Source organism: Caloenas nicobarica, chromosome 18 (assembly GCF_036013445.1).
Source record: "Caloenas nicobarica isolate bCalNic1 chromosome 18, bCalNic1.hap1, whole genome shotgun sequence".
Taxonomy (NCBI): Eukaryota; Metazoa; Chordata; class Aves; order Columbiformes; family Columbidae; genus Caloenas; species Caloenas nicobarica.
In genome coordinates, this window is record NC_088262.1 from 11,262,638 (window position 1) to 11,290,187 (window position 27,550).

The 27,550-nt window shown below is 48.1% G+C and overlaps 1 protein-coding gene across 1 annotated transcript in view; it reads right to left on the bottom strand.

Annotated features, from left to right (window-relative positions):
- The window catches only part of DNAH9 (dynein axonemal heavy chain 9), a 205,756-nt gene that overhangs the window by 95,681 nt on the left and 82,525 nt on the right, over nt 1–27,550 (bottom strand). Inside the window, exons 42-49 of the mRNA XM_065647527.1 lie at nt 23,845–24,006; nt 22,991–23,187; nt 20,304–20,466; nt 17,568–17,691; nt 14,601–14,743; nt 10,589–10,750; nt 9,179–9,412; nt 2,957–3,217 (exon numbers count right to left, since the gene is read on the bottom strand). Coding sequence (XP_065503599.1) covers nt 2,957–3,217; nt 9,179–9,412; nt 10,589–10,750; nt 14,601–14,743; nt 17,568–17,691; nt 20,304–20,466; nt 22,991–23,187; nt 23,845–24,006 — 1,446 coding nt within the window. The remainder of the gene's footprint in view (nt 1–2,956; nt 3,218–9,178; nt 9,413–10,588; nt 10,751–14,600; nt 14,744–17,567; nt 17,692–20,303; nt 20,467–22,990; nt 23,188–23,844; nt 24,007–27,550) is intronic.

Sequence of the window (27,550 nt, forward strand, 5' to 3'; positions counted from 1 at the left end):
ATTGAAACAGCAAACCCATTCCTGATGACTGAGAGTTGTTTTCCTCTCCCCCAACGGGGCTATGACTGAGCCATGGTTTGAGGCCTTGCCTTGTTGCAATCGTGGGATTAATTCTGATTTTCCAGCTGCACCTGGTGCTTGGCCACTGCTCTGCCCTGGGTGCAGCAGGAGTTTTCTGCTCCAGGATGCTGTGTGAACCTCAGGTCAAGATAAATTGTAGGTATGTGTCTCTGGGGCACATCTCAAAGTGTCGGGCTCCAAACGTGAACTTCTGGAGTGGCTTTAAAGGACAAACCTTCCAAGGTACCAAAAGTCTTCCCTAAACGGATCACTTGAGGACTGCTCTGACTGCAGAAGGCTACCTCAGGGTCAGACATGTCCCCAGCAGCATCTTCCTTTGGAGTCCCCTTCTTCCTGGGGAGCAGAGCCCGACCCCCCCTGGCTCCAAGCTCCTTTCAGGCAGTTCAGAGATCAGAAGGTCTCCCCTCAGCTCCTGTTCTCCAGCTGAACCTCCAGCTCCCTCAGCCGCTCCCATCACACTTGTGCCCCAGTTCATGATGTCAAACGAACTTGAGAAGGGATCCCCCATTCGGCTGGCAGCCACGAGGCACGGCAGTGCTAGCAGCTCCTCACGCACTGTTCCACCGAGCAGCTACTCACACCCGTAAGGTAGGAGCCCTTTCAGCAACAGGCTGGAGCGCTCCCATGGTGGGGCAGCTCACACTGGCTCTCACTCAAAGACAGAAAGTCTCTTTCTAAAAGCACCATATCAATGAATTTCCACAGGCTCTGTGCAGACCATGGAGCTTTTCCCTGTCCTGAGGTCAGGCTCATAAAGGATTACTTAGAGCAGTAACGTGCAGCTCTACTGAGAGGTCACACCGCACTCGCTACCCAACTGCCCTCCACCCACAGCCGTGTCCTGCCCAGCCGAGGACCCTGCTGAGGAACAGGTCCTCTCCTCATCTGAGACACCCCAGCACCAGATAAATCCAAACATGGAATGAGACTTTGTGCCAGCGCTTCTTATTGTGTCAAACCAAAAGCTGCCCTGTGAGCACACCCGTGTGGATCAGACATCAAGCGCCGCAGTCAACATGGCCTGAATAATATCTTTGACAAGGAGAGGACAAGAAAAATCCAGCCCCAATACAGCTGGAGAAGATCAGTCCGAACCCTCAGGTCACAATGTTTTGTCCCTAGCAGGGAACCTATGAGGGGAAGACACCAAGAAGAGCCCAAGAAGTCACTACCCTGTTTCCCTGAAAATAAGCCCTACCCCGAAAATAAGCCCTAGCATGACTTTTCAGGATATTTGAGGATGCTCGAAAAATAAGCCCTACTCCAAAAATAAGCCCAAGTTACAGTTCATAAAAAAGTCAATTTAAATAGTGTTCAGGCAGCTATACATGTAAAAAAGTGAGCATCTTTTTGAGCAAAACTTAATATAAGACCCTGTCTTATTTTCAGGGAAACAGGGTAACTGTTCCCACCACACCTCTGGATCTCCCCCAACTTGTCTTCCCCCTTGGCCAAGCAAGATGTTTGCTGTGGGCTGCCAGAGACTCGGAGGAGTACATCAGCCTTCCCACCATGGATCCCTTTGCAAAGCAGGAGATGGGTGAAGTGGGAACTCATGTTCATTGCCAGCCGCAGCCACAGCCTGCCAGCCCCATGCCTGAGCACACCGATCTGCAGGGCTCACACAAGATCTGTCTGTGCAACGTTCTCAGCACCAACTACACTGCTGGGGAAAAAGGCTCACGGAGGAGCTGGGTGTAAAATCTGCCTTGTTGGTATTTTGGGGTGGTCCCGCTGTGCTGATTGTGTGCTTGCACAGAAATACCGCAAGCAAACAGCATTGATACTGCCTCTCACTGAAACAAAGGGGTGCTTGTGCTTCACCCTTCATGTCCTGCAACACCGCCCCCACCTCTGCTGTGACCAGCTAAGGGCACAGTCCTTCCTGCCACAGGAGGGCCATGACAACCAAAACCAGTCATTCAGAGAACACCAGCAGCCTCTCCTGTCTCTCCTCTTACAGCTTCAACCCCCACAGCTCAGGAGGAACAGCCTCAGAAAATTCTGGAGCAACATCTGGCCTGTGCCCCTGCCCTGAGCCCAGCCATCTGTCCTGCATGTCGTCCTCCACCCTGGCAGACAGGTCTGAGCCAGAGACAGTGCCTGGAGAGCAAAACAGAGGTACAGAGCTGGTGATCCCTCTGACACACTCATCCCTGGGTCCTGAAGGAGGGTGACAGGCTGAGAGAGTTGGGGGTGTTCAGCTCCATGGAGACCTCATTGAGGCCTTTCCGGACTTAAAAGGGGCCAATAAAAAAGATAGGGACAGACTTTTGAGCAGGGCCTGTTGCGATAGGACAAGGGGTGATGGTTTTAAACTAAAGAAGGGGAGATTCAGGCTGGACACGAGGAAGAAATTGTTGCCCCTGAGGGTGGTGAGAGCCTGGCCCAGGTTGGCCAGAGAGGTGGTGGCTGAACCATCCCTGGAGACATCCCAGGCCAGGCTGGACGGGGCTCTGAGCAACCTGAGCTGGTGCAGATGTCCCTGCTCATGGCAGGGGGGGCACTGGGAGAGCTGGGAAGGGCCCTTCCAGCCCAAACCATCATGTGATTCTATGGATCTATGACTCTAAGGTGACCTGCCCTTCCTTGTGGGGCAGAACCAACAAGCAGCGGAGCCAGCCAACAGTGAAGAAGAGGTGCAAAAGAAGTACCCACCTCCAGTTCCTCCTGCTCTCCATAGACATGAGTAAAAGGCAACTTGGTGCAGCCTCGCCGCTGCTCTAAGTTACACCAAGAACCCAGTATGCACCAGCTGGGAGGAAGCTGGAGGAGGGTCAATACATTGCCCAAAAATTTGGGCCATCAGATCACATTGCCCCCTGCCCCAGTGCAGATGGCAGATACTGGATTCCCAGCGGAATCCTTACCCTACCTTGTTGAGGGTGTTCAGAGCAGCCTGGGCAGCCTCCAGGGCAGGCTCAGCTTTGGCCAGGTCTTCCTCACAGTCCTTCTGTTTCTGCTCGACCTCCTGGGTGATAAGTGCCACTTTCTGCTCCTCCTCAGCAGCAATTGCCTTTTCCCTGCTCACTTTCTCCGTCTCCACTCCCACCACCCGGATCAGCTTGTCAGCATTGTCATTCTTCTGCTTCAGCTCCACTTCTTGGGCTGCCAGCCTGGCCTTCAGCTCATCTACCTGGAGGGAAGAAACACGTGTGGGAGCACAGACATGCACCAACCTGTTCCTGCCCTGCACAGCAGCACAGGGTCACACTCCAGAGGGGCTGAGTAGCACCCAAAAGCAAAGAGGGCCTGTGGGCAAAGCAAGCAATGACGTGGTAGCACAGAAAAGTGGTATTCTAGCTGTTAGCAAGATCTGCTGCTCTCCTTTGCTCATGGTTGCTTGGCTTAGGGTCGGAGAGCCCGTGTGTGTGGTGCACACACCGGAGCAGCCTGCGAGCGGTGAGGAACCCAGCAGGGGAGAAACCCCATCAGCAGATGGAGCTGCTGAGGTTGTCCCAGCCCTGCTCCCCGCCTGGAAACAGGACTAAGGTGCTAGGGCAATGCAAACACTGCTTTGAGCACGATCTGATGGGAAGTAGGTGGAAACTTTAATTTCAGGTGTTCCTGGGATAGCCTTTGTACAATCAGGAGCCTCACCATAGGCCAGGCATTCACGGCAAGCTGTTCTCATCAGAAAACCAAATACATCCAGCTGTCACCTCTTTGAACATGAGATCTGGTGTCACATCTTGTCCCCTCTAACGGAGGCATGCATGCACTATGCATGTGTGTTTGGCAGTGGCGATGACGCACTACAATTCAGCTACACTTTTTTCTCTTCTCAGCCTTGATGCCTACAGAACAGAGCATGTGTTATTTTGCCACATGCAGGTTTTGAGGAGGTCCTGTGCACCAGGAACTGCCTGCTCGCCAGGCACACCCTGCCACACACCTCCTCCCTCCCGCACCCCACACACACATGGCAGAAGAAGATGCCCATTGGTTCCCTTGCAACCAACAGGTCCTATGGACTTGTGGCACTAAGGGCATTTTTCACACCAGAAGCATCATGATTGGGATCTGCTGACGCATACAGCCCTTGTCAAACGTCCAAGGCTCAAGGGGATTTACATTGTAGAATCATAGAATCATTTTGGTTGGAAAAGACCCTCAAGATCATCAAGTCCAATCGTTAACCCACCCTGGCACTGCCCCATGTCCCTGAGAACCTCATCTCCGTCTGTTCAACCCCTCCAGGGATGGTGACTCCAGCACTGCCCTGGGCAGCCTGTTCCAATGCCCGACAGCCCTTTGGGGAAGAAATTGTTCCCAAGATCCAACCTCAGCCTCCCCTGGCGCAACTTGAGGCCGTTTCCTCTGCTCCTGGCGCTTGTTCCTGGGGAGCAGAGCCCGACCCCCCCTGGCTCCAAGCTCCTTTCAGGCAGTTCAGAGATCAGAAGGTCTCCCCTCAGCTCCTGTTCTCCAGCTGAACCCCCAGCTCCCTCAGCCGCTCCCATCACACTTGTGCCCCAGTTCATGATGTCAAATGAACTTGAGAAGGGATCCCCCATTCGGCTGGCAGCCACGAGGCACGGCAGTGCTAGCAGCTCCTCACGCACTGTTCCACCGAGCAGCTGCTCACACCCGTAAGGTAGGAGCCCTTTCAGCAACAGGCTGGAGCGCTCCCATGGTGGGGCAGCTCACACTGGCTCTCACTCAAAGACAGAAAGTCTCTTTCTAAAAGCACCATATCAATGAATTTCCACAGGCTCTGTGCAGACCATGGAGTTTTTCCCTGTCCTGAGGTCAGGCGCATAAAGGATTACTTAGAGCTCCTTCGATACATCTTTACCTACATAAAAATACTTACTAGAAGGCAAGTCAGACACTTGCTTTTGTTGATAATTCCATTTTTATACCAGAAGAGGGAGCACAATTTGCAATCATATAAACTGAAGCTATCGACATTCGGCATCAGCTTCAAGTGGAGGACGGTTTCTTAGGAGTCTCTTTGTGCACTTCAGCCGTTGTCACCTCCTGCTGCCCAGCACTACAATGCTGTTTTCACCCGGACAAAGACGCAACTGTAAATCCAAAAGATTCCAGCCTTGCAGGAGCACGTAATCCCTTCAGTCAGCAAACTCCGCAGCAGCTTCTTGTTCAGCTCCACATCTTTGGGGATTGCAGGAAGCTGAAGTGGGAGGCTTCATCGATGGCAGATACGGCTTAGGACCTTCTGCCCAAAAATGATGTGCTGGATACATACACGAATGGGAGCTTTAGGGGTTTACAAGGCCACAACAAAACAAGCGAGGGATTAAAATCCACCAGCACTCAACAGCAGATGTAAACTCAGCCCTCAGCACAGCCCCTGAGAACAGAAAATGTCCTGACAAAACCTGCTTTCAGCCAAGCACGTGTAACAACGGAAGGGTAAATGACTTGCTATAACATTGTCGGGATTTTAAAAAAGCAAGAAATTCAGTTGGGGCTTTGCCTGAATGAAACATTTGGAAGTCCAGAGGTGTGTGTTACTGTGAAGGCCCCTGCCCAGTTTGGCTTGGGCAACACGTTCAATTCCCAGTGGAAATGATCCAAGTGGGAGCTGAGGACCCTCTGCTAACAGACCTCACCACATCTAGGGGACATTTGCTGACCTCCAGCCTCCCTTACCCATATAAGGAAACAAATCACATTTCCCCAGTGAGGCTACAGCTCAAACACAGTTGAACAGGGACAATTTGATAGTGTTTGGGCAGTGAAAAGAGAGAAATAGGAGCTACGGTTAAATAACTAAATCCACTCTCTTTAGTGGTGTCCTGGGGGTAGCACTGGGGAGGCAGATTTATGAACTTTACTCCTCCGGTTTCACCCCCTCAACACACCAAACAAGTTTCCCTTAATGCCAGGCTCGTTTCCACAGCAAAACCAGTCTGTCACATCCATTTCTCCTCCCTTCCCACACAGCCTAATGCCCAGACATGAAAACGCCTGATGAGACAGCGCTGAGCAGGGAGGGCTCACGCCGCCTCCTTTGGGAAGGCACAGCAGAAATATTAAATGTGCTCCCGTCAATGGCGTGCGGAGCCGTCCCTGGCACAGCAACATCAGGAATAAAGGCATGAAAAGTTCTCTTTCTACAAACATCACGGTAACCAGGTATTCAGATTTCCCCTCTCTCACACCAAAAAGGACGGCAGCTTGTACACAGAACTATTTTCTGCTTCTTTGGAAAACTTTGGAAACTTTTGGGTAACACGTAGCTGGTAAAAAAAAAGAAAACAAGAACTACAAGAGAATAATTGTACAAAGAGAGACGGAGGTAGCAGGGAAAATCACAGCAGACCATCACCCCAAAGTGAGGAGAGAATGCTATTAACCTCTCTGCCACGTGGTTATTTCCAGCAGACATCTGGTAGGTTGAAGTCCCCCACAAGAACAAGGGCTGGCCATCAGGAGACTTCTCCCAGCTGCCCGCAGAATATTTCATCTGCCTCTTCATCCTGGTTGGGTGGTCTGTAACAAACCCCCACCAGGATATCGGCCTTGTTGGTCTTCTTACCCATAAACACTCGACCAGGACAGAACAAGAAGAATTATTAAAGAACAGAAAACCTGCAGGGCAGGTTCCCAGAAGACTCATTTTATCTCATTTTCCCTGCTTTGTTTCAAGAACACAAAATACATCACAAAGGTCAGCGACTAATTGATAGAGCAAGCAAGACTTGGACCTGGAATCCAGTGATGCAATATTAACCAAGGTCATCCAAAAAATGACTCAGCAACGGGCTCTGAACAGAGTGCTGACCTCTTCATAGCGAATATCACTCGGAAAAACAAATGACTCATCCCATGCATCTTCCTAAGTCTTTTACATCCTAATAACTGGAAGCCGGCTTCTGCTTTTCTGGATACTGAGAACAGTAATTGTGAGGCATGGTGAGGCATGCAAGGAAAGAGAAAACATTTCTTTAGAAGAAAAGTTGGTCAACGGTATCGAGTTGTCCAAATCTCAAAAGAAAAAAAAAAAGAGCAGGGACGGGGGTGAAGAGGGGAAACAAGTAAAAGGAGGTTATTTTGAAGCTGGAATGGCTAAGTCAAAAAGTACCCTGCAACTATTTGCACAACAGCCCCTCATGCTGAGGCCACACTGGAAGGTCTATAGAAATGCATAAAACTCATAATTAACCTGCCATGGCATCCAAGCAGCAGGGAACTGGAGAATCCTGGTGATGGGAGCACTAATCCTCAGACGTAAGGCCACATCCAGGTACCAAAATCCTCCATCTTTGCTTTGAAATTTAAAGAAAAAAAAACCAAACCAAACAACCCACAACATATCACTTGCAAGCACCATGGACACAACCTGGAGATGACACATCTGGGACGTAAGACTTGTCACCTCCTCAGCACCAGGACCAACCATGGGTGGATGTAAAGTTCAGACAAGATTGAACATTCCAGTATGATTTTCACTACTGCTAAATATCCACACTCTTGGTTCAAATCAGCAGCAGTTTTGACTATTGCACACATCTGATACTCCAGGTGTTTAATTTTAGGCCCCCAGTGCTAATTTCAGATTCAAATTTGACACATTTCTCCTCACTACTCTGCATCTTCAGGAACTTCACAAACAGGTGCTTCTCACCCAGCCTTACTCCAACCAGATACGAACATTACATTCTTTTATCCTTCTCACAACAGTAAAACAGACAAAACCCCCAGGTTTGTGGCTCCCCATCTCCTCCCCAGCCCTCCACCACTGCTCAGCACCTCTTTTGTGGCTGGTCAGAGAACCCTTGCCAACAAAACACCCATATGCAGATACGACTGAAGAATACAAAAGGTCCACATGTTTGATCGACACTACAGGGACTTGTTTCCTCTCAAAAGGTTCGTTTCATATTAGTTGCTTGCAACAAAAAATAGGCCTAACCCAAATTTTCCATCACTGGGACATCATCAAAACCAGCAGCAATGCACAGGTCAGCAAAATTATTTTCCCCCATAGGTACGGTGGGTGTGAGGTCTGTTTTGCAGTGAGGACATGTACCTATCGCTCTGGTTGACGCTGCTGGTTCTAACGGGTGTTCTCTGCTACGGGCTGTTCAACCGCAGCTGCATCCTTACGCAGGAGATGACAGAACCTGCAAAGGGGACAGGAAACATGCCCACTCCCCTCCTGCGTCCTCAAAGACCTGTCCTGCACCATGAGGAAAGCAAGTGTTTGAAGTGAGATGCAGACTCTCAGAGTCGAGAGGCACTAATAAAGCCCATACATCACCCTCCAGCGAGGCACATACCCTACTGAGCGTGACAGACGTGATTTATGTCACCAGCGTTATCCAGAGCATATATACAGAAGGAGTTGAACCTGCTAGTCCTCCATTCACACCAACCCCCTGCATTTCCTCGGAGCAGCTTCAGGAGAGGTCCATTTGCCACAGTAGGAGCTTGTAAGTGAACATTTGTAAGAGTTAATAGAATATGAAATGGAGAGAAAAATGGGAGTTAGCAAAAGGTGTAAGCAGCAAAGCTCTGAAAGGCAGTTTGAGTCACTACAGAGAGGTTTGTGAAATACTCAAAACAACATCTAGTCTTTACCGCAAAAGAGTGCCAGTGCTGGTCCTTAGCAGGGTGATTTGGGGATGGCTGGTCTACATTTCAGACGTGCAGTAGTTTCTCTTAAAGATGGATAGCATAATGCAAGGAAAAATGAACATCAGCCTTATTTTAAAAGGATTCTTGCTGAAGTCATTGTAGATTTCCTGGGTGCAACTCCAAAAATCACTGATCTTCCTCTATTTTATAAGGTATTTTGTCAGCACAACTGAAATATAATCATTAAAAGAGGTACATAGCCAGTCGGATCCCTATCTCATTTCAGTTCCTGCGATCTTTCATGAGGGATTGGCACCACACCAACAGCAGGGACTGAACACACAGCCCTTCTCTTCTCCTTTCCAGTACAGAACACAACTCCTGCTCCTCAGGGAACCAGTTCACGACAGACTAGAGCCAGGATCTAGCACAAATTTTACACCCTGCACAGTTTCAGCCTGTAAAGTTTTCCTTCGAACCAGGATGAGGAGATGCCTCTAACAGAGAAACACGAAAACCCATCAGCTTTTAATCCCAAGGGTTTGCTTACCTGTGCAGATGTGCTCTTGAGCTTCTCCAGGCCATTCTCCAGCCGCTCCATTTTTGCTTTTAAATCCTTGCCCTTCTTCAGTAGCAAATTCTGGTAGAGTTTGATTTGCTCCAGGAAGGACTTTGGAGTGGTGTAGTTATATCGTCGCTCATTGCTCAGATACAATCGGGAGATCTCGTTGACACTTGTGTGGACATAGGCCATGAATTTGCTAATTGAATCTTTCACTGAATCCTAAAAGTAAGATGAGAAGACAAGGAGAAAATATTTCAAACTGAACAACTATATCTAGTGCAGATCTGTGCTGTATATAAAGGAATTTATTAACATTTTATTCTGCTGCAGCAAAATCCAGGCTGTAACATTTAAGTTGATTCCTTTTCATCTGTTATTTCTAAAATAACTTTGTCTGTTCATGTACTGTATACCTCTTTTTATATCTTTTTATCTCATATTTTATCTTATTCCAAGCAATTTTTCTAGCATTAAGCTCTATAAAATAACAGCCTTTTAAGCATAAATTTGGGGTTTTCTCCTGTACAAATAGGGAAAGTGCACACATAAAAGGAAACATTGTAGACTTTATTCTTCAAAAATTCTGCCCAGAAAAGCTAAATAAACATAACTGAATCTCTTTTAGTCTAGCAGCAGGTTGTCATCAACCAGAACTTGACATATTTTTGCCCTTGAGAATTACAGGCGCTCAGACATGCCTGTGGAGAGAAAAGCCCATGTTCCCGGCAATAACCATAAGCATTAGGTTATTTTCTGCACCAAATTGTAAGCTGCCGCTCTCGCTTGCAAAGCAGTCGTGTGTCTGGCAGTGCTATTGGTGCACAAACACGACATGGTGTCCACGGCTGCGCTTCAGCTGAGGTCCATGCTCCTCTCTGAAAAACCTGGACTGTATTTCGAGCATGGTTTGCTTAAGTTAATTAGAATCATAGAATAATTTTGGTTGGAAGAGACACTTAAGATCATCAAGTCCAACGATAACCTAACTCTGGCATTAAATCATGGCCCTAAGAACCTCATCTACGTCTGTTCAACCCCTACACAAGGATGGTGACTCCAGCACTGCCCTGGGCAGCCTGTTGCAATGCCCGACAGCCCTTTCCGGGAAGAAACCTTTCTTAATACCCAATCTGAACCTTCCCTGGCGCAACTTGAGGCCATTTTCTCTCATCCTAAAGCAGTACAGAGCTACCAGCAATTCCTCTCTGAACAGTCACCCAGATGTCCCAGGTAAGTGTTGTCCCTGCAGTGCTGTCCCCATCGTGGGAGGCATTGCTTGCACTGAGCAGAGGGACATGTCACACCTGGCTGCCACCAGCACCCTGCACCCCGCAGAGGAACTCAAACCCAGGCACAGCCCCAGCAGGCCCAGATGCTGGTGGGTGAGGTGCTCACCTCCACAATCTCTGTTTCTTGTAGAAAGCGGAGGCTGACGGACTCGAGGGCCTCCTGGGGCCACTCCTGGAACCAGTCTATGGCTGTGCAGCTGACGATGGCAGGGAACCTCCTGCTGCGGACACGCAACTTGCTGCCCACGGGCGAAAAACACAGCACGACCTGCAGAGCCCAAGGAAGGAGAACATGAGAAGACACAGCCAGGAGCAGGCGCAGGGCTCCAGCTGCACGGCCCAGCCCAGGCTCTTCCATCCACTTCCAACGGGCACGGACTGAAACACGGGAAGGTCCATGTGAACATGAGGAGAAACTTCTTTGCTGGGAGGTGCCAGAGCCTGGACCAGGCTGCCCAGAGCGGGTGTGGAGTCTCCTTCTCTGGAGACATTCAAACCCGCCTGGACCGACCTGTGTGATCTGCTCTGGTGACCCTGCGTGAGCAGGGGGGCTGGGCTGGGGGATCTCCAGAGGGCCCTTCAGCCCCAATCAGCCTGGGATTCCATGAATGGAAGATCTCACACCACCAGCTGAGGTTACAGCAACCTCAATCCTGGAGCTCTTGCACTTCAGGCCAGCAAGCCCAGCGTGGAAAAGACATAATGTGGCAGCGAACACATTTTTTCTCTGCAATAAAGACAAGCAATGGTGTTAAACATTGCTATGGTCAAAAGCAGAAGCCTGGCACACTTTCAAGGCTGGAGCTGGGTTTTAATAAAACCACTCTTCCCTGCTTCAGCAGTGAAACAAAGCTTTGCACAGCAGGGAACTGGCATCTATATTCAAGTGGTGCAACCAGGAATTAAAGTGAATGGATCTAAATTCTCCTGGCAGGACCACAGGCCCGCCTGGGCTGTTTCCCCGAAAGCACCATTGAAAAGATTTGAGGTGGCTCAAACTCAAAATCTGCTTTTATCAGAGTGAGAAATTTTTTAGAATAGAGAAATCTCAAAACAAAGCAGAACAGAAATAAAAGCATTTGTGAATATATTTTCCCTACTCATTGCATTTTTGCCAGTGGGTCCTTTGCTTTTCAAGCTTTTATTTCAGCCCAACAGCTGCTAAAAGTTTCTGAGTTGCAGCAAATCGTGCAGTGTACGTGGGCACCTGGGTATCTCTCTTTGCACTATTCTGGAGCCTGGTCAAGGGGCTGTTACTCCCCTGCCCAGCATCCTCCCTGCCCTGCACCATTTCTCCTTCCTCCAGCCTTAACCCTTCCCTCACCCCCTGCCTTTCCTGCAGGCTGGGAGCGCCCTGCCCCACAGCTGCCTGCACAGCTCCTCTCAGCAGCACAAGCTCTGCCTTTGCCAGCAGGAAACTCCTTCTGGAAGGACATTGTCCTGGTTTTTTTACAAACAAGTTTCTCTTTTAGTGAATTTCCCTGTCAGCTCAAGTCTTTTTTACTAACTGCATTTTCCTGAAAAGCTAGATACATGTTTTGGTAGACATAGCAATGGAATGCAAGGTCACTGATAAGGATGGATGTACATCCCGCGAGAGGGGCAACGAGAAGTAGTAAACGGAAACCGACCAACTAAGTATTCCATCCCATTCACGTGATACTTCATATAAAAGTGGGAGATCACGAGGATCTCGTCCCTTTTCCTTATGGCCGACATCGGGAGAGGACCTTGTGAGTCGTCCCTGCGAACTGAGGCCCAGTGACAGACTGAATCCAGCTCCGGTTGGCTGCGGAGTCCAGTCCAGGACTTCGGGTGCTGGCCCTACACCTGCCGGAGCAGTTGCCGGGACTTTCAAGATTGATTTTGTATATTTTGTATTATTTCCTCTCTATTTTTATTAGTAGCATTAGTAAAACATTTTTAGTTTTTCCAACTCTCTTCTCTCGGTCCTTCTTTCCCTCCCAATCGCCTGTCCTTAGTGGGAAGGGGGAAGAGGGAGGAGCAAACGGGGGAGAGGGGGGGAAGAGGGGGCTAACAATACATCTGCCACGGTTTATTGTCGCCTCGCAATCAAACCATGACAGACAAAGTTAGGACGAGGCAAAGTACCTTTCCTCTTCGTTGCCTCACCACCAGCTTTAACAGCAAGATAAGACCCAAGGACCAAAACCTGCCAGCACCGCTCATCACAGCCCTTTTCCTGCGAGCCCACTGCAGCTGGATTTATGAGCTTTGTTAATTGGGCACAAAGAAGGACACAGACAAGTTGCCACCATGCAATGAAGTAGTAGCACGAGAGCAAGGACCAGCTTGGGAAGCAGTGTATCTCACTCAATGCATCATCCCTCTCCCACTTGTTAGCCCTGGCTGGTACCTTAGCAAGTGCCATAGGACAGGCTGCTGTCTGCTCAGATGTCTCTATAATGGGTCAACACCTCCACCATGATCTGATTTTTAGAAGCCACAAAAGGCAGCCTGTAACAAACCCACTTTTGTTTCCATTTCAGAAGAGGCAGCTGAACTTAGAGCTTCTGCTCCTCTGCCATGGCAACTGCACGTGGGGATAGACACGTAGAAATCCTTCCTGCACCTTCAAGCATACACCTTGGGCACCTCTACGTTGTTCTGTAGGGCCAGGCAAGCTTCAGGAAGCTGTCCACGTACAAAAGGTCTCTTCACAGAATCCCATTCTGGTTGGGGCTGAAGGGCCCTCTGGAGATCCCCCAGTCCAACCCCTGCTCACGCAGGGTCACCAGAGCAGATCACACAGGTCGGTCCAGGCGGGTTTGAATGTCTCCAGAGAAGGAGACTCCACACCCGCTCTGGGCAGCCTGGTCCAGGCTCTGGCACCTCCCAGCAAAGAAGTTTCTCCTCATGTTCAGCTGGACCCTCCTGTGTTTCAGTCTGAGCCTGTTGGCCCTCACCCTGGCGTTGGGCACCACTGAACAGAGTCTGGTCCATCCTCTGACACCCACCCTGGAGTTATTTATAAGCATAAATAATACTTCCTAGCTGACCCCATCCATCTGCTGTAACACGCGGTTAAGGAGAAGGGTTGACAAAGAAAAGGGATCAGCCTCGAGTAAATCATATTCACACTGCCCTTCCAGTGCACCACAATAACTAACAGGAATAGATCCAGGAGGGGGCAGCAAGCAGAAGACAACCAAGGTGCTGAAGAGCCACAAAACAGCATCAGGGCTCATCAGAAAATCCCCTCTACTCTCAGAGAGGGAGAGAGCAGGACTGCATTCCCTCTCCTTGGGCATCTACATTGTGGCATGGTCCCCAAATTTTCCCTCAAAAATTAATTTTCCAGTTGTTACCCATCCTAAACATGTACCTTCCTACATCAAAAAAGCAATGGGCCACCCTATCTCAGTGACCGTGTCCCATCAACACAAACCAAGCAGTGAGTAAGAAGGAGGATAGGCTTTCATTGGGAAAGATCAAGGCTTCACTCTTTGCCCACCCCACCTCCTTGCCCTGGACCAGCAGCACTGAGCAGCTCTGCAGAGGGGTAAACACCTTCTGGAAGAGTCTCACTCTCCTGTACACCTCACTGTGCTTTCCCCATGAGCTGGGCATGCGTGGGAAACAGTCCTGAAACTGTTTCGGGATCTTAGGACATATTTATAAGGCCTTTCTATGCTGGAATATGGGCTGCACTGGAAGAAATCCTGTAAGCTCGTTGCATGCCACTCAGTTCCCAGCACTCTGTTTTTAAGATAATACTTTTTAAATTCTTCTGGCTATGGATCCCCAACAACACGAACACTGATCCCCTCAGCAACTCTTTCAAGCAGCAAGACCTAGTCCTGATGCACCCCTGTGCCCGGCTTTGAAAAGGGAGTGGCTGGTCCTGCTCAGCTCTTGAAAGAGAAAATGCTCGACTCCCGTAGTGCTTTCTAACACCCAAGAAGTGATGGCAACAGAGACCATTTCCTACGCTTCAGTACTACTTGCTGAGAGCATCACAGTTCCCATCATGAATGGGCAGAAAAGCCTTTCAGGCTGCGGTCTGACCTCCCTACCAGGCAGCCCAAAGCATCTCCACCCCATGCCCCTGCACCAAGGCCGACGGCAAAGACCCGAACCCCCCCAGCCTGTCTCACCTTCAGCTGTCGTCGAACACGCTCTATAAAAAACTTCCAGCAGGTCTCCCTGGAGTCCACCAGCCCCCGGCCTTTGACTTCATTCCTCATGCTGTTGATTATGTTTTCTACTTCGTCATCAGGGAAGAGATCAGGGATTTCACCTGAGAAGAGGGCAGGTTTGGGTTTACTGGTCTGGATTTTGTTGCAGTCTCAGAGCAAAGTGAAGTAGCTGCCTCCCTCTTCAGGGGCTTGGGGAAGACCCTTCCTTGAGAAAAATTGTTGTGCCAGGTGCCCATAGGCCCCAGCAGCTGAAAAGTGGCACAGAAGGTAATTCTGCTAAAAAATAAATCCTTGTGAGAGCAAACTTTCTTATAAAAGCACGAGGTAAACAAACATAGAATAAAGCCAAAGTGCAGAATGTCCATTTTTGTCAGATCTACAGTGCTGATTAGATTACAAAAAAAAATAGCAAATACCTGATATGCTATACACAATAATGCAATAATTTCAGTTTTGCAAATGAATTAGTTATCTGTACAATTCCTGCAGCTGTTCAATGCCATTTCCAGTGCTGGTAAAAGAACTCCCACATCACCAAAACGTTTTAAAAGTCAGAAATCTTTTAAAAACTTTTTAAAGTTAATAGTTATGCAACTGATTGCCAAAAACATACCCAGCCAATTTTTCTTTTTCTGGTTACTTAATTTATCACCTATTCACTTCCCTTCTCTTCTGATTTGATTGAAATCATCATTATTGAGTGAGATACTGTCAATATGAGCACTAATCACTTAGGAAAAGACACTAATCAGATAGCTGCTCGTTTATAAGAGAGTCTAAAATATATATTCTGTTCTAGCTCCTTAGGTGATGAAAAGAAGTGAAACAAGTAAGAAAAACAAGCCTGCAGAGAGCAGGGAGCAGCCAAAGCCCTCAGCCAGCACCCACTGGGTGGCACTAGGTCACGTTATGGGAGGTCATAGAACCATAGAATGTCCTGAGCTGGAAGGGACCCGCCAGGATCATCGAGTCCAACTCCTGTCCCTGCACAGGACACCCCACAGGTCACACCGTGTGTCTGAGGACGTTGTCCAGTCTCTTCTTGAACACTGTCAGGTTGAGGCCGTGACACCTCCCTGGGGAGCCTGTTCCAGTGTCCAGCACCCTCTGGGTGAAGAACCTTTTCCTCATGGCCAACTGACCCTCCCTGGCACATCTTCTGCCGTTCCCTGGGTTCTGTCACTGTCACAGAGAGAAGAGCTCAGCCCGGCCCCTCCTGCTCCCCTGCTGGAGCTGCAGCCCCATGAGCTCTGCCCTCAGTCTCCTCTGCTCCAGCTGAACCAACCCCGGGACTTCAGCCGCTCCTCATACGGCTTCCCCTCCAAACCCTTCACCAACATCATGTCCCTCCTCTGGACACTCTCCAGCAGCTTTATCTCCTTTTCTCCTGTGTCCCCAGCCCTGCACACAGTGAATGCTCCAGGTGAGGCCGCCCCAGCGCAGGGCAGAGCGGGACAATCCCCTCCCTGCCCGGCCGGCCCTGCTGTGCGGGGTGCACCAGGACACGGGTCCCTCTTGGCTGCCAGGACACACTGTTGGCTCATGTTCAACTTGCCGCTGACCAGAACCCCCAGATCCCTCTCCATGGAGCTGCTCTCCAGCATCTCGTCCCCCAGTCTGTATGTACAGCCAGGGTTGCCGTGTCCCAGGTGCAAAATCCGGCACTTGCTCTTGTCAAACTTGTCATGGTCCCTCCCGTGGTCTCTTCCTCAGTCCTCAGTCTAGCTACAATTCTGAGCTGCCTCCCCAGACCCTGAGTGAGGACTTCTGATCTGCACCCTCTTCCCCACATAGCAACCACAGGAAAATGTAACACCTTTCCAAACCACTGTAAGATGACCTGGACATCCCAAAGCCAGGCTGCTTGGCCTGCTCCTTGCTGCAGGACACTGCAGAGCTTCACTTTGTGTCATGAGATATTTGTGTAATCTACACAGGTGATAGGAGCTACTCACCGCCCTCCACAACAAACCCTGTCTTTACTCCTGGTTACAAATTTATCACAGGCAGGGCTTGTTTGCTGCTCAAACCATCTGGCCAATTTACAGCCACATATGTCAACTCTCGAGTTTTGCACAAACTATCACTCCTCTGTGCTGTCAACTCTCCATTCCTCACCATCCACGGAGGTCACCTGAACCAGCTGGTGTCTTCCCACTCCCAACTCATAAATAAGGAAAAAAGTGTCACGTAGTTGGTAGCAGTGATTTTCCAGGGAATCTGGGGAATATGCCCATGCTGGGTTACCTCCTGCGGTCACGGTGACACAGCTGCATGCTCCCATGTGCACCGTAGCTGCAGTGCACCCTGCACAGGGAGTGCTCAGCCACACATACTCGTGCCATGTTCTGCAGTGAAACAGAGCATCTGTGTGTAGGCTGACTATTCTGCAATTGTTTGGGCAAGCAACAACTCAAAAACTCTAATGGAAAAACAAAGAGGAAAAGGACTGGAATGGGACAAGCAGCTAGGTGACGCACACAGACACGGTCATCTGGTGGCTTTGTACCATCCACTAACTTGCAGATATTCCAGTCAAATATTCTAGCCAGGAAAAACTTTATTAGGTAACTAGAGTGTGGATGCATGGGATCCACAAATCAAACTCTTCATCTGTTGATACATTCCTTGGGCTCTGTCCTCAGCTGCAATGTCACAACAGACACATCACTTAACAACTGTATGCAGTATACCATGAAGTATGGGAAAACTAGGTACACAACATCAGAGAAAGAAAAACAATCTATCAGATGATGGAGTGCACCCTCACAAAGGAGACCTTATCACGGCTTTTAGTCCAGAACTTAACCCGCATATCTTCTAGCTTACTTCATATATTGCCCTTCTGTTTATTCTAGTACCACAAATGCTACCATAACTACACTGAAAAGGGAGAGAGGGGAAATCAAGCAACAAGAGATGTACCTGATGCTAAGAAGTCATTCACCAGCACCAAGAACTGCTCATCCGCCACTTGCACGTCGGTCATCAGGAACACGGTGCCTATGTTCTTCACACCGGTTTTCAGGTACAGGTTTGCCAGGTCTGCCTGGAGGTTGAAAAGCAAGAGGACTTAGGGGGTGCAACGACATTCTGCAAAGTTCGGGTAGGTACCACATCTGCAAGTGGGATATTTCAGAATCTTCCCGTTAACCAAGAATAAAGCAATGGCAATTAATTAGTGTGAAACTGCACTTCGGCCACTCTCCATCTTCATGGCTGAGCCTTCCAGGTTATATGGGGGAGTCTATTGCTGTCATCATTGTAAGACATTACCCAGTAAGACTTGACATTACACCCAGGTCTGTATAACACAAGAGAAGGAAGACCTGGCCAGCACCGCTACACACAGAGAAATGCCTGTGGCTGGAACACTTGGAGGTCAATGGATGTGGCCGAAGACATCAGTGCAGTCCCTGGTTGTGGAGGCTGCCAGGGGAGTTTAGAAAGGCTCACCTCGCCCCAGGCTGCGGGCACAATAAGTCACTATACAGGGACATTAAAGCACCACAGGGACTGGGAGGGACAGCAGCGACTGGAAATGCTGGTCCCTGGTGTCCCCACGCTGTAGATTTCCCTGGTTTCACAACTATACCTGAATTTTTTTCTAGGTGCCGCAACACATTTTTTTTTGCTTGTGAAGAAGGGAGAAGGACACCTTGTGCAAACATGGATTTTTTCGGGTTTTTTTTTCTCCTTTCCAGAGTCTGAGCAGGGACTCGCCCTTCAGTCTCCCACTCAGTGCAGTGATGCTGACAGAGAACCTCTCACGTGGAAAAGCTGTTTCGCTTCAAAGGGGACAGTGTCCTGATGAAGGACACAGTGTCCTCCTGATAAAGGACACCAACTTCTTGAAATCCAAGTTGTTCATGAGATGGGAAAAACAGCATCATCCAGCTCAAACTCCATCATTTCCTTCCTGCCCCTCCAAGCAGGATACAAGATATGCGGAGGACACTGAAGGAATTTACTGGCCCATGATTCAGAAACTCTCTTAGAAATTCAGCAAATACACACACTTCTTCAAAAAGAATCATTTGTTACTTCCACCACTGGAAATTTGAATTAGATCAATTATAACAGCACGAGGGGCCAATACCAGACAGGGTAATCTGTCACCATCCTGCTCTTCCATATCTGAGAAAAAAAGATGACTCCACATTTCATAAATTCTTTGAAAATAAGTAGAAAGTGAAGGGAACATAAAATTTTCTTCCACCTCCACAGACAGAGAAGCAAAGAGATGCTTTGAAAACAAGTTTATTAATGCTGGTTTCAAGCTATATTCCTAGATGGGAGCACAGGCTTTCTCAATGAATAGGCAGGTAGGAGCTAGAAAATTGTACGAGTGGGGCTGAAGAACACAGAGGAGAGCCAAAAATACCCAATGGATGGAGGATCAGACTTGTGCAACATGACAAAAACTATCTGTACACAACTACAGGTCATCAGGCCCTGCCTCTGATGGGGAAGGAAGCCAAGGGTTCATTGGCCATCGCATCTCCCAAGCAGAACAGCGTGAAGTTACTGGGGTTGTGATTTTTACAACATTTTTGATGATAATCCTTTTGCCAGCAGCTAAAATACTTTAAAATCATTTCAATTATATTTTACAATGTTGCTTTGTAACTTCTGTGCTCACTAGCCTGTGCACAGATATAATCACAGACACCTGTTGTCTGTAGTGACACCACCATCCCCTCAGTCCCTCCCTCATACAAAATCCTGGAGGAAGGACTGGATATGACTTGGGAACTCTCCTCCTACTCTCTCCTGCTCCTTTTCCACCTCCAAATCACTCCACAACAGGCACCTCACAGATGAGCTAATTACCACATCTTGGTTTAATTAGAAATAGTAGTCAAATACAGTTTCTAGAACAAGCATGAAGTGAATGTTCACACCAGAGAGTCATCAGCAGAGCCCAGTGCTGACACTGAGCCTTGGGCTGGGATGTTCTTGGGTCTGGCCAGCTCAGAGGGCTGGCAGGGGACATCAGGCCTGTCTGCACCCCTGCAGATGTGTTGGGAAGCACCGCTCCTCTTTGCAGTCCCATATAATCTCTGGAGCTTTTTATTGTCCTCACAATGGTGTCATTCAATATGCAACAAGACGGAATCCCAGAATCCCATTCTGGTTGGGGCTGAAGGGACCTCTGGAGATCCCCCAGTCCAGCCCCCCTGCTCACGCAGGGTCACCAGAGCAGATCACACAGGTCGGGCCAGGCGGGTTTGAATGTCTCCAGAGAAGGAGACTCCACACCCGCTCTGGGCAGCCTGGGCCAGGCTCTGGCACCTCCCAGCAAAGAAGTTTCTCCTCGTGTTCAGCTGGACCCTCCTGTGTTTCAGTCTGTGCCCGTTGCCCCTCACCCTGGCGTTGGGCACCACTGAACAGAGTCTGGTCCATCCTCTGACACCCATCCTGAGATATTGATCACATTGATCAGATCTCTCTCAGCTTCTCTTCTCCAGCTCAACAGCCTCAGCTCTCTCAGCCTTTCCTCAGAAGAAAGATGCTCCAGACCCCTCAGCATCTTTCTCTCCCTCCGCTGGACTCTCTCCAATAATTCCTTGTCCTTCTTAAACTGGGAGCCAAAAGTTTTCAGGGCAAGTTCTGCTTTTTATTCCCTTCCCCTCCACCTCAGCCTCAGGAGTCACCCACCTTCAGGTCAGGGATCCCGTACCCTTTCCTCAGCGTGATCTGGAAAAGCTCCAGGGAGCTGATGAAGGCTGCCAGCCTGGTCAGGCTCTGCTTCCCGCTTCCACCCACGCCAACCAGGAGAGCGTTCCCTCGGGGGGACTCAAGGATCCGGTTGATGCGGCAACTAAATCGAAGCATACAAAATCTGTCATTAATAAGAGTATTTTTCTTTTTCTCTGCCCACTGCTTTTCAATATATATTTTATTCACTAGGAAACTGTAGTCTGAACAGGATGAAAAATGTCAATGTAAGAGACATGTCAGCAATCAATCCCCATCTCTGCTGAGGCCCAAACAAAGGACGTAGCTGATTAAAAAAATAGTTTGGTGGCAATTCAGACTGTGTCCAATATTTTTCCATCTGCCAAGTCCTGCTGGATAGAAATATTTTAAGGTGAAGGCCTGGATGTCTTTGCAGGGAGGACACGGAAAAAAACACATTACATTGACATGCAAATACTGAGAACAAAATTCAAGGTTTTGGTGCACCTCTCCAGTGAAGGTTCCTCTTCACAAAGCATTTTGGGTTCATGTTCAGGTGGAGGGTCCTGCTATGCATTAAAGCATATTCATATACATCTGGAATAGCATAATACCTGTCTGGAAAATACAGTCCAACATTCTTATTTATCCAAGCCACCATTAAGAGTGAGATTTTGTCACATTTAAAATGAACTTGCTATTGTTTTTCAAGTCTGTTCACTTGTCCTGTCTGAGAGTTGCACAGTGAACTCTGCCCCCAATTTATTCTCTTCAAGCAATTGCTGACATCCTCACATGTTAAAATCCCAAGTGAGGGAGGTTTAGAGGATCCTACCTGTGAAAACCTCATTGTCCTGTGTCTGAAACACAAGCACCATTCCCCTCTTCATATCACTGCCTTTATTCAGCTCACTTAACTGAGTGTTTTCCTAGACTAATCTAATTAATTTTTCAAATAAGACTGCAAGAAATACTGTACTGCTTTATTACAACTCAAGTGTCTTATGATCTATGCGCAGACTCCCACAGATTGTGAAATTAAACGCAGAAAAGCAATCCAGCTTGTGTGGAGAGCTGGAGTGTTCCTGCTTTTCATTCTCTAGCTGGCTGTCCCCAAAGGCAAGGGCACGGTCTGTGCCCTCGCTGTACCCTGCGGGGTGTGTGCGCTGGGAACGGGCACCACGAGCCCCGGATCAGGAGGTGACTGACCGGTTATCTGCCACCTCCCTACATACATTAAGTCCTTAACTTTTTTTTTTTTTCCCCAACAGAAAATTCACAACGAATTCAAGCTGTCATTCATAAGCTGTTTGGGATGGAATAATATGTGTATTTCAGCAAAACACAATTTCCAAATGCGATGAATCAAAATCACCCAACTCCAGTGAAAATCATGCTGAATATTCAAACCCCACCTTCCTGGTTATTCGCAATATTAACTGGAGGGATAGTGACAGGTTTTGTTACAAATCCCAATTTATGTAAAGTGCAAAATAAGCACAAGATTAAAATTACTGTCACTTTTCTGCAAGCAGAAACACCAATGGACACCAGGTTGCATACAACTCATTAATACAAAGAAGTAAATGCCCAAACTGTAAAGGAAGATGTGCCCCAGCATAGCTGGCACACTGCGCTGCAAAAGTAACAGAATGTTGAGCTCTCAGAATAGAAATGGTTAAACAGCTAGTTAAAAGGAGTAGAACTTTATATATATATATATATTTTTTTTTTAATTTGCTTGAGAGTAACTGCATTAGGTTACCAGGTCCAGCAAACCTGAAATCACCCACACAAGTGTGCAGCAGGACAGTGGCTTCATTCTAGCTTAGTCACAAACCTGCTCCTCATGATACAATGTTTTCATGCAAAATCAGCTAAAACAGGGCAGGTCCCTCTTCTGAAATGATCTGAGGCCAGGTCTGCATTTCAGTCCCCAGAAATGAGACTGTCTCTGCTGGGATTCCCAACAAGCGTTTAAATCATATATGAAAGCTGGAGGTACGTGTCACGATCTGTACCACAGGCATGTAAATAGCTTCATAATTATCAACCAGAGGCTCACTATTTTCATGTAGTCCCACATGTCCAGTTTCCACAGGGAATCCAGCTGGGCCTCCAGGCATCTGAATGCAAGCAGGATTTCCAAAGGATCCAGGCAGTTTAAATGCCTCACTCCATTCAAACTAGTAACCTGAATGCACATAGTCTCACATTATATACGTTTGAAAATCCCACTAAGAACTGTGTAAACATGGCTCTAACCCAGTTGTGAAAGCATTTAAAGACATCCCGGTATAACTAGTTCTGTAGCTGGCTGTCAAGTGAAGACAATAAAGCACTTGATCATTGTCACGTACAATAAATGTTTGTGCCGTATGCAGAGTATCAAGGGCCAAAGATCTAAAAGCAACCAGACTTCAAAACGACCAGCAGCATGCTGACCCTCCATCCGACAGCCCCGGGAATCCTCATGGTTTTGACAGCAGCTGGAGAAGCAGGGCAGGATTTGTGCGGGACATGCCACATGGGCAGATGAAGCTTCTGCACACCTCCAGCTCCTTCAGCTCTAATAATGGATACCGACATCCTCCAGAAAACTCCATGGAAACAATCTGCACAGATAAATGCTACAATGAGAGCATAAAGCCAGAAAATTCCCTTACACATGGCACATGGCATCCTCAAACAGCACCAGGCTCATGGCAGCGTTGACATCGTTGTAGCTGTCCAAGGCTTCCACGAGGATCTTGTTCAGCTCCTCCCAGGTTGGAACTGGCCTGTAGCTGGGTTCACCAATGCCTTTAGCAAAATGGCAATAAACATTCATTTGCTTGGTCTGCTCTAAAGTTTCCTCAATGTCCTGTCAAATAAAAAAAAAAAAAAAAAAGAAAGTATATAACAAGTAAAGGAAAAAACACTGCTGCTCTATGTCATCTTTCCAAGTAAAGTACAGTGTTCCAAAAAATGCCTTTTTATGCCCATATAGCTGCACCTGCATGTTGAAAAAGCAGAAAGAGGGACAAAAGGGAAGGAGAGAGAAAGGAAAAAGCCCCAATACTGACTTTTTTTGCTCTGGACTTTTTGTAAATCACAAGAACTCATCACCTTAAGAGAATGTGGGCACAAGAAAAGCCCCACAGCAATAGCCAGAGCATGAGGCTGTTTCATGGACAATGATTTGTGCCTGCATCTCACTTTGCTCCCACCAAGACTGGGGATCTGACTCTTCTGCTTTTGCCACGAGACTCGAGACATTTAAATAAAATAATTTAATTAATTCACAGAGCTGAAATCTCCTCTCCCCGGTGCCCTTACGGAGAGCATCATTCACCCAAATACCAACATTGGCAGCCCAGGAAGCAGTTGACAGATATTTTGCCCCTGGGGTCCCATCGCGAGCATCGCCTTCCATGCAAGTGAGAGATGGGCAGACCTTGGGTCAAACTTCTCTTGCCCAAGGAACCTTTTTCCTGTAAACGTGTACGTTATTATCAGAGTTATGAACCTCAACACTTACGTCATAGAATTTCTTCACCATCTCCAGCTGGATTTTATCAAAGGTACCATAATCCTTTTCTTCAACCATCTTATCCCGGTACACTCGGTTTGACTCATGCAGGTAGAGTTTCACCAGGTCTTGGGGGTGCTGCAGACATTCCGGGGTAGAGAACAGAAGGCCCTGTGGGGTGCAGAGACCATCAGTAAACCCCACATTGACCTGAAGGGACTGATGTCACCCCCAGCATCCAGGCTGTCCCACTAGAACGGGGCTGAATCACTGAAAATGCAGAGTTATTGTAACAACCTGCAACTGAACTTCTGAAGAAGCCCCTGGAGAACGTGCCCTTCATTACCTCCAATTTCCCAAAGCAATTTTTTATGTTATACTGATTTCAATAGCCCAAACTGCATCCTCAGCGCAGGCTGGCTGGGCTGGTGCTCCTGATCTCAGCAGCAAAGAGCGTGTAGTGTCAGACACCAGCCCAGACGTGCGACTTTCTGCATCCCGCCACCACATCATGGGTGCTTTGTCAAGAAGAAAAAATAATTTGGAAATCTTAGCGGTGACGGTTTTTTTCTTTTTTAAAATCAATTAATTTTAATTAGGTGCATTCTGCCTGCAGGAAATATTAGCTTCAGTCTGCTTATCACAGCATGTTTACCATGAACTCTCTTAGAATGCATAAAAGAATTATATTTCAAAGAGGTGTCACCTATTACTAAGCCTATTAACAGCACCCAGGGTTTTCAATGGCATGTATTAAATAGACAGCTTTTATTCCTAACATCTAATTATTTACACATAAAACATAAAACGTATTAAAAGCAATGTAAAGCGGGCCCTCTCAGCTTGATGGCTCATGGCTCAAATCATTTAGGTTTCACATTTGTCATTACAGTTGCCAAGTTGTTATTTTATTTATTTCAGAGAAAAGACAGTGAGAAGAGTTGACAACTCAAAGAGAGAAAGGTGAAACCCATCAGGTCCTAAACTGATTAAAAAAAAAAAAGTCACTCTAAAGACACTCCAAGCCACAAAAGTTGCGTTCTTGATGCGAGCACGTGTAAGGCTCAGAGGGAAGAAAATCCACGTTTCACAAATCTGTAACCAGTTTATTAACTTAACAGCTGAACATCCCCCCTTTCCTCACTTTGCAGACCTGACGCTCCTGACTCCTCTCAGCAGAGCTACCAGGCTCCGCCACGGCAACCGGCTGCATCCCCAGAGAGCGATGGGGACACTCTAGACATGGAAGAAATTGTTGCCCCTGAGGGTGGTGAGAGCCTGGCCCAGGTTGCCCAGAGAGGGGGTGGATGCCCCATCCCTGGAGACAAGGCAAGGAAAATAAATAACTTTTTCTCTTTCTTTGCAGTCTAAATAACATTTAAAATAATATCAACTAGTGCAGCATAGTGACCACTTTCTAGCTGTCCTACACTGCTGGATGAAGCACCTGCTCTCCTCCCTCCTGATGTTATTCTTGGGGAGCCTGGAGGTGCCTCAGCACTTTGAGGACAGCGGTGACATGGAAACAGTGACAAACACAACAACAGCGTGTGGGCCACATACTCAAGAGTCCTATTTAAAGTGCCAATTTTAAAATCTGCTCTGATATCAGGGAGGGTTGACAGGAGGCTCCAGCCACCCCCTTGGCATTGCATAGAATCACAGAATCATTTCAGTTGGAAGAAACCCTCAGGAGCATCAAGTCCAACCATAACCTAACTCTAGCACTAACCCACGTCCCTAAGAACCTTGGCCAAACGCCTTTTAAACCCCTCCAGGGATGGTGACTCCACCACTGCCCTGGGCAGCCTTTTCCATAGCACTGTGGCTGCCGCATGTGATGGAGCAGCTACTGGCGCCTGGATCTCTGTTAGGAAGAAAAATAACAGAGATGTTAAGAGAGAAGGAAGGGGAAGCTCTGAAACCAGATTGGCTCAGGTAACCGCATGCCAGCCAAAACCAAGGTAAAGTTGTGCCAAACAACCGTGCCAGACCAAGGCACAAAACAAAGCTGTTGCTGACCCTGCACCCATCTCGCCACCATCATTCCCAACCCAGCCACAATGTCAGCACGTAACACACAAGGTGCATTTCGGCGCTTCAAGCCTGAAGTTTGCAGGGCTCCTTAGCGAGTTCAACCAAGGGTGAACACGAAAATCCCTCCCCATGCAAAGGAGTGCGGAGTGCACTGGCAGCTGAGCCCACGTGGAGGAGCAGGACATGCTGGAGCCCCCGCTGTCATCTGGCTGTCAGGAGGAGAGAGCCTGCTCTTCTCCAACTGCATCAGATCTTAATGTGACATGCTGCTTGAAAATCTTGTTAGAAATAGGAATAAAAAGCAAAATACAACCCTGCTGAGCCTATGATTATTATTTTACAGAGATGACAGATATAATTTAGAGCATAATACATGGTAACCCTTTCAGATGGAAAGAAAGACAGCAACAGGGCTTTCTCTGGTGGGAGGCAGCAGGGAATGTATTTTTAAAAAGCATAATCCACAACTCTGTCACTGCAGAGACCTGTCTTCTTTAACCAAGGGTAAATTGCCTGGAGCGTACCAATCAATTTAACTCTGCAGTGCATGGTGGGACCCAGAGGCATGAAAAGGTGCTGTAGAAATGCAAGACAAAGTAGTGTCGGACTTGAACCACAGACGGGACCCGCTACAGAGGGAAAGTAAGAGATAACACCTTCTGATGAGCCCAAAGGATTACAAAGGACGGAAGGGTGACCTTGCCCCTGCAGCAGTAACACCAGTAACAGTAAATGATATAGTCACAAGGACAAGGAGCCAGGGCTGCCATTCTTGCAGACCTTGCCTAACCCTACTCCAGCCCCTTCTTGCCCTTCATCCCTGACTGTGGTTTCCAGCCCCTCCTCACATTTCCAGTGAAACGTGACAGCAAATTAAAACTAGATTATTACAGCTAGATTTTACAGTACTTGCTGAGCCTTCTGTAGCCATTTAAAACCAGCCATGAAGCCAGGGGGCTGAAGATGGTCATAGATTTTAAGGCTCCTTGTTATTCTTTTTAAAAATCAGGATGCGGCATCCCCCAGACCAGACCCTAGTGTGTTCCCAGGTCAGCAGTGACCTGAACGTGTTTGCATACTCAGCAGAGGAACCATGCCCGGTGCTGGCTTCTCCTCTTCGTCCCCCTTCTTCACTCACAGCCCTTCTGCCAGTCCCCACCTCCCTGAAGACTCGTGTTCTCCTTTGGGAGCCAGACCCTCCACAACACACATAGTACCCTGGTGCCACATAGGACAGACCGGCTTATCTCTACTTGAGGGCCTGAACCAAAGTTTCACCCTTGGCCAGCTGATGCCAGACAAGCAGTGGCACTGAGTACTATGCTGAGGCATTTAGTGTTGTCCAGCTGAAGGTGAAGTCCAGAGACAAAAAACAAGTGAGAACAGTGGATGAAAATCATTGTTGTGTAGGAATACATGGAATTTCCCACAGCCTTCCGAAGTCAACACAACTAGACGGTTTGTTAGGGGTCTGAAGCATCATTCTTCTGAGGAAAGGCTGAGAGCTGGGGCTGTTCAGCTGGAGAAGAGGAGCTGAGAGGGATCTGATCAATGGGATCAATATGTCAGGGTGGGTGTCAGAGGATGGACCAGACTCTGTTCAGTGGTGCCCAACGCCAGGGTGAGGGGCAACGGGCACAGACTGAAACACAGGAGGGTCCAGCTGAACATGAGGAGA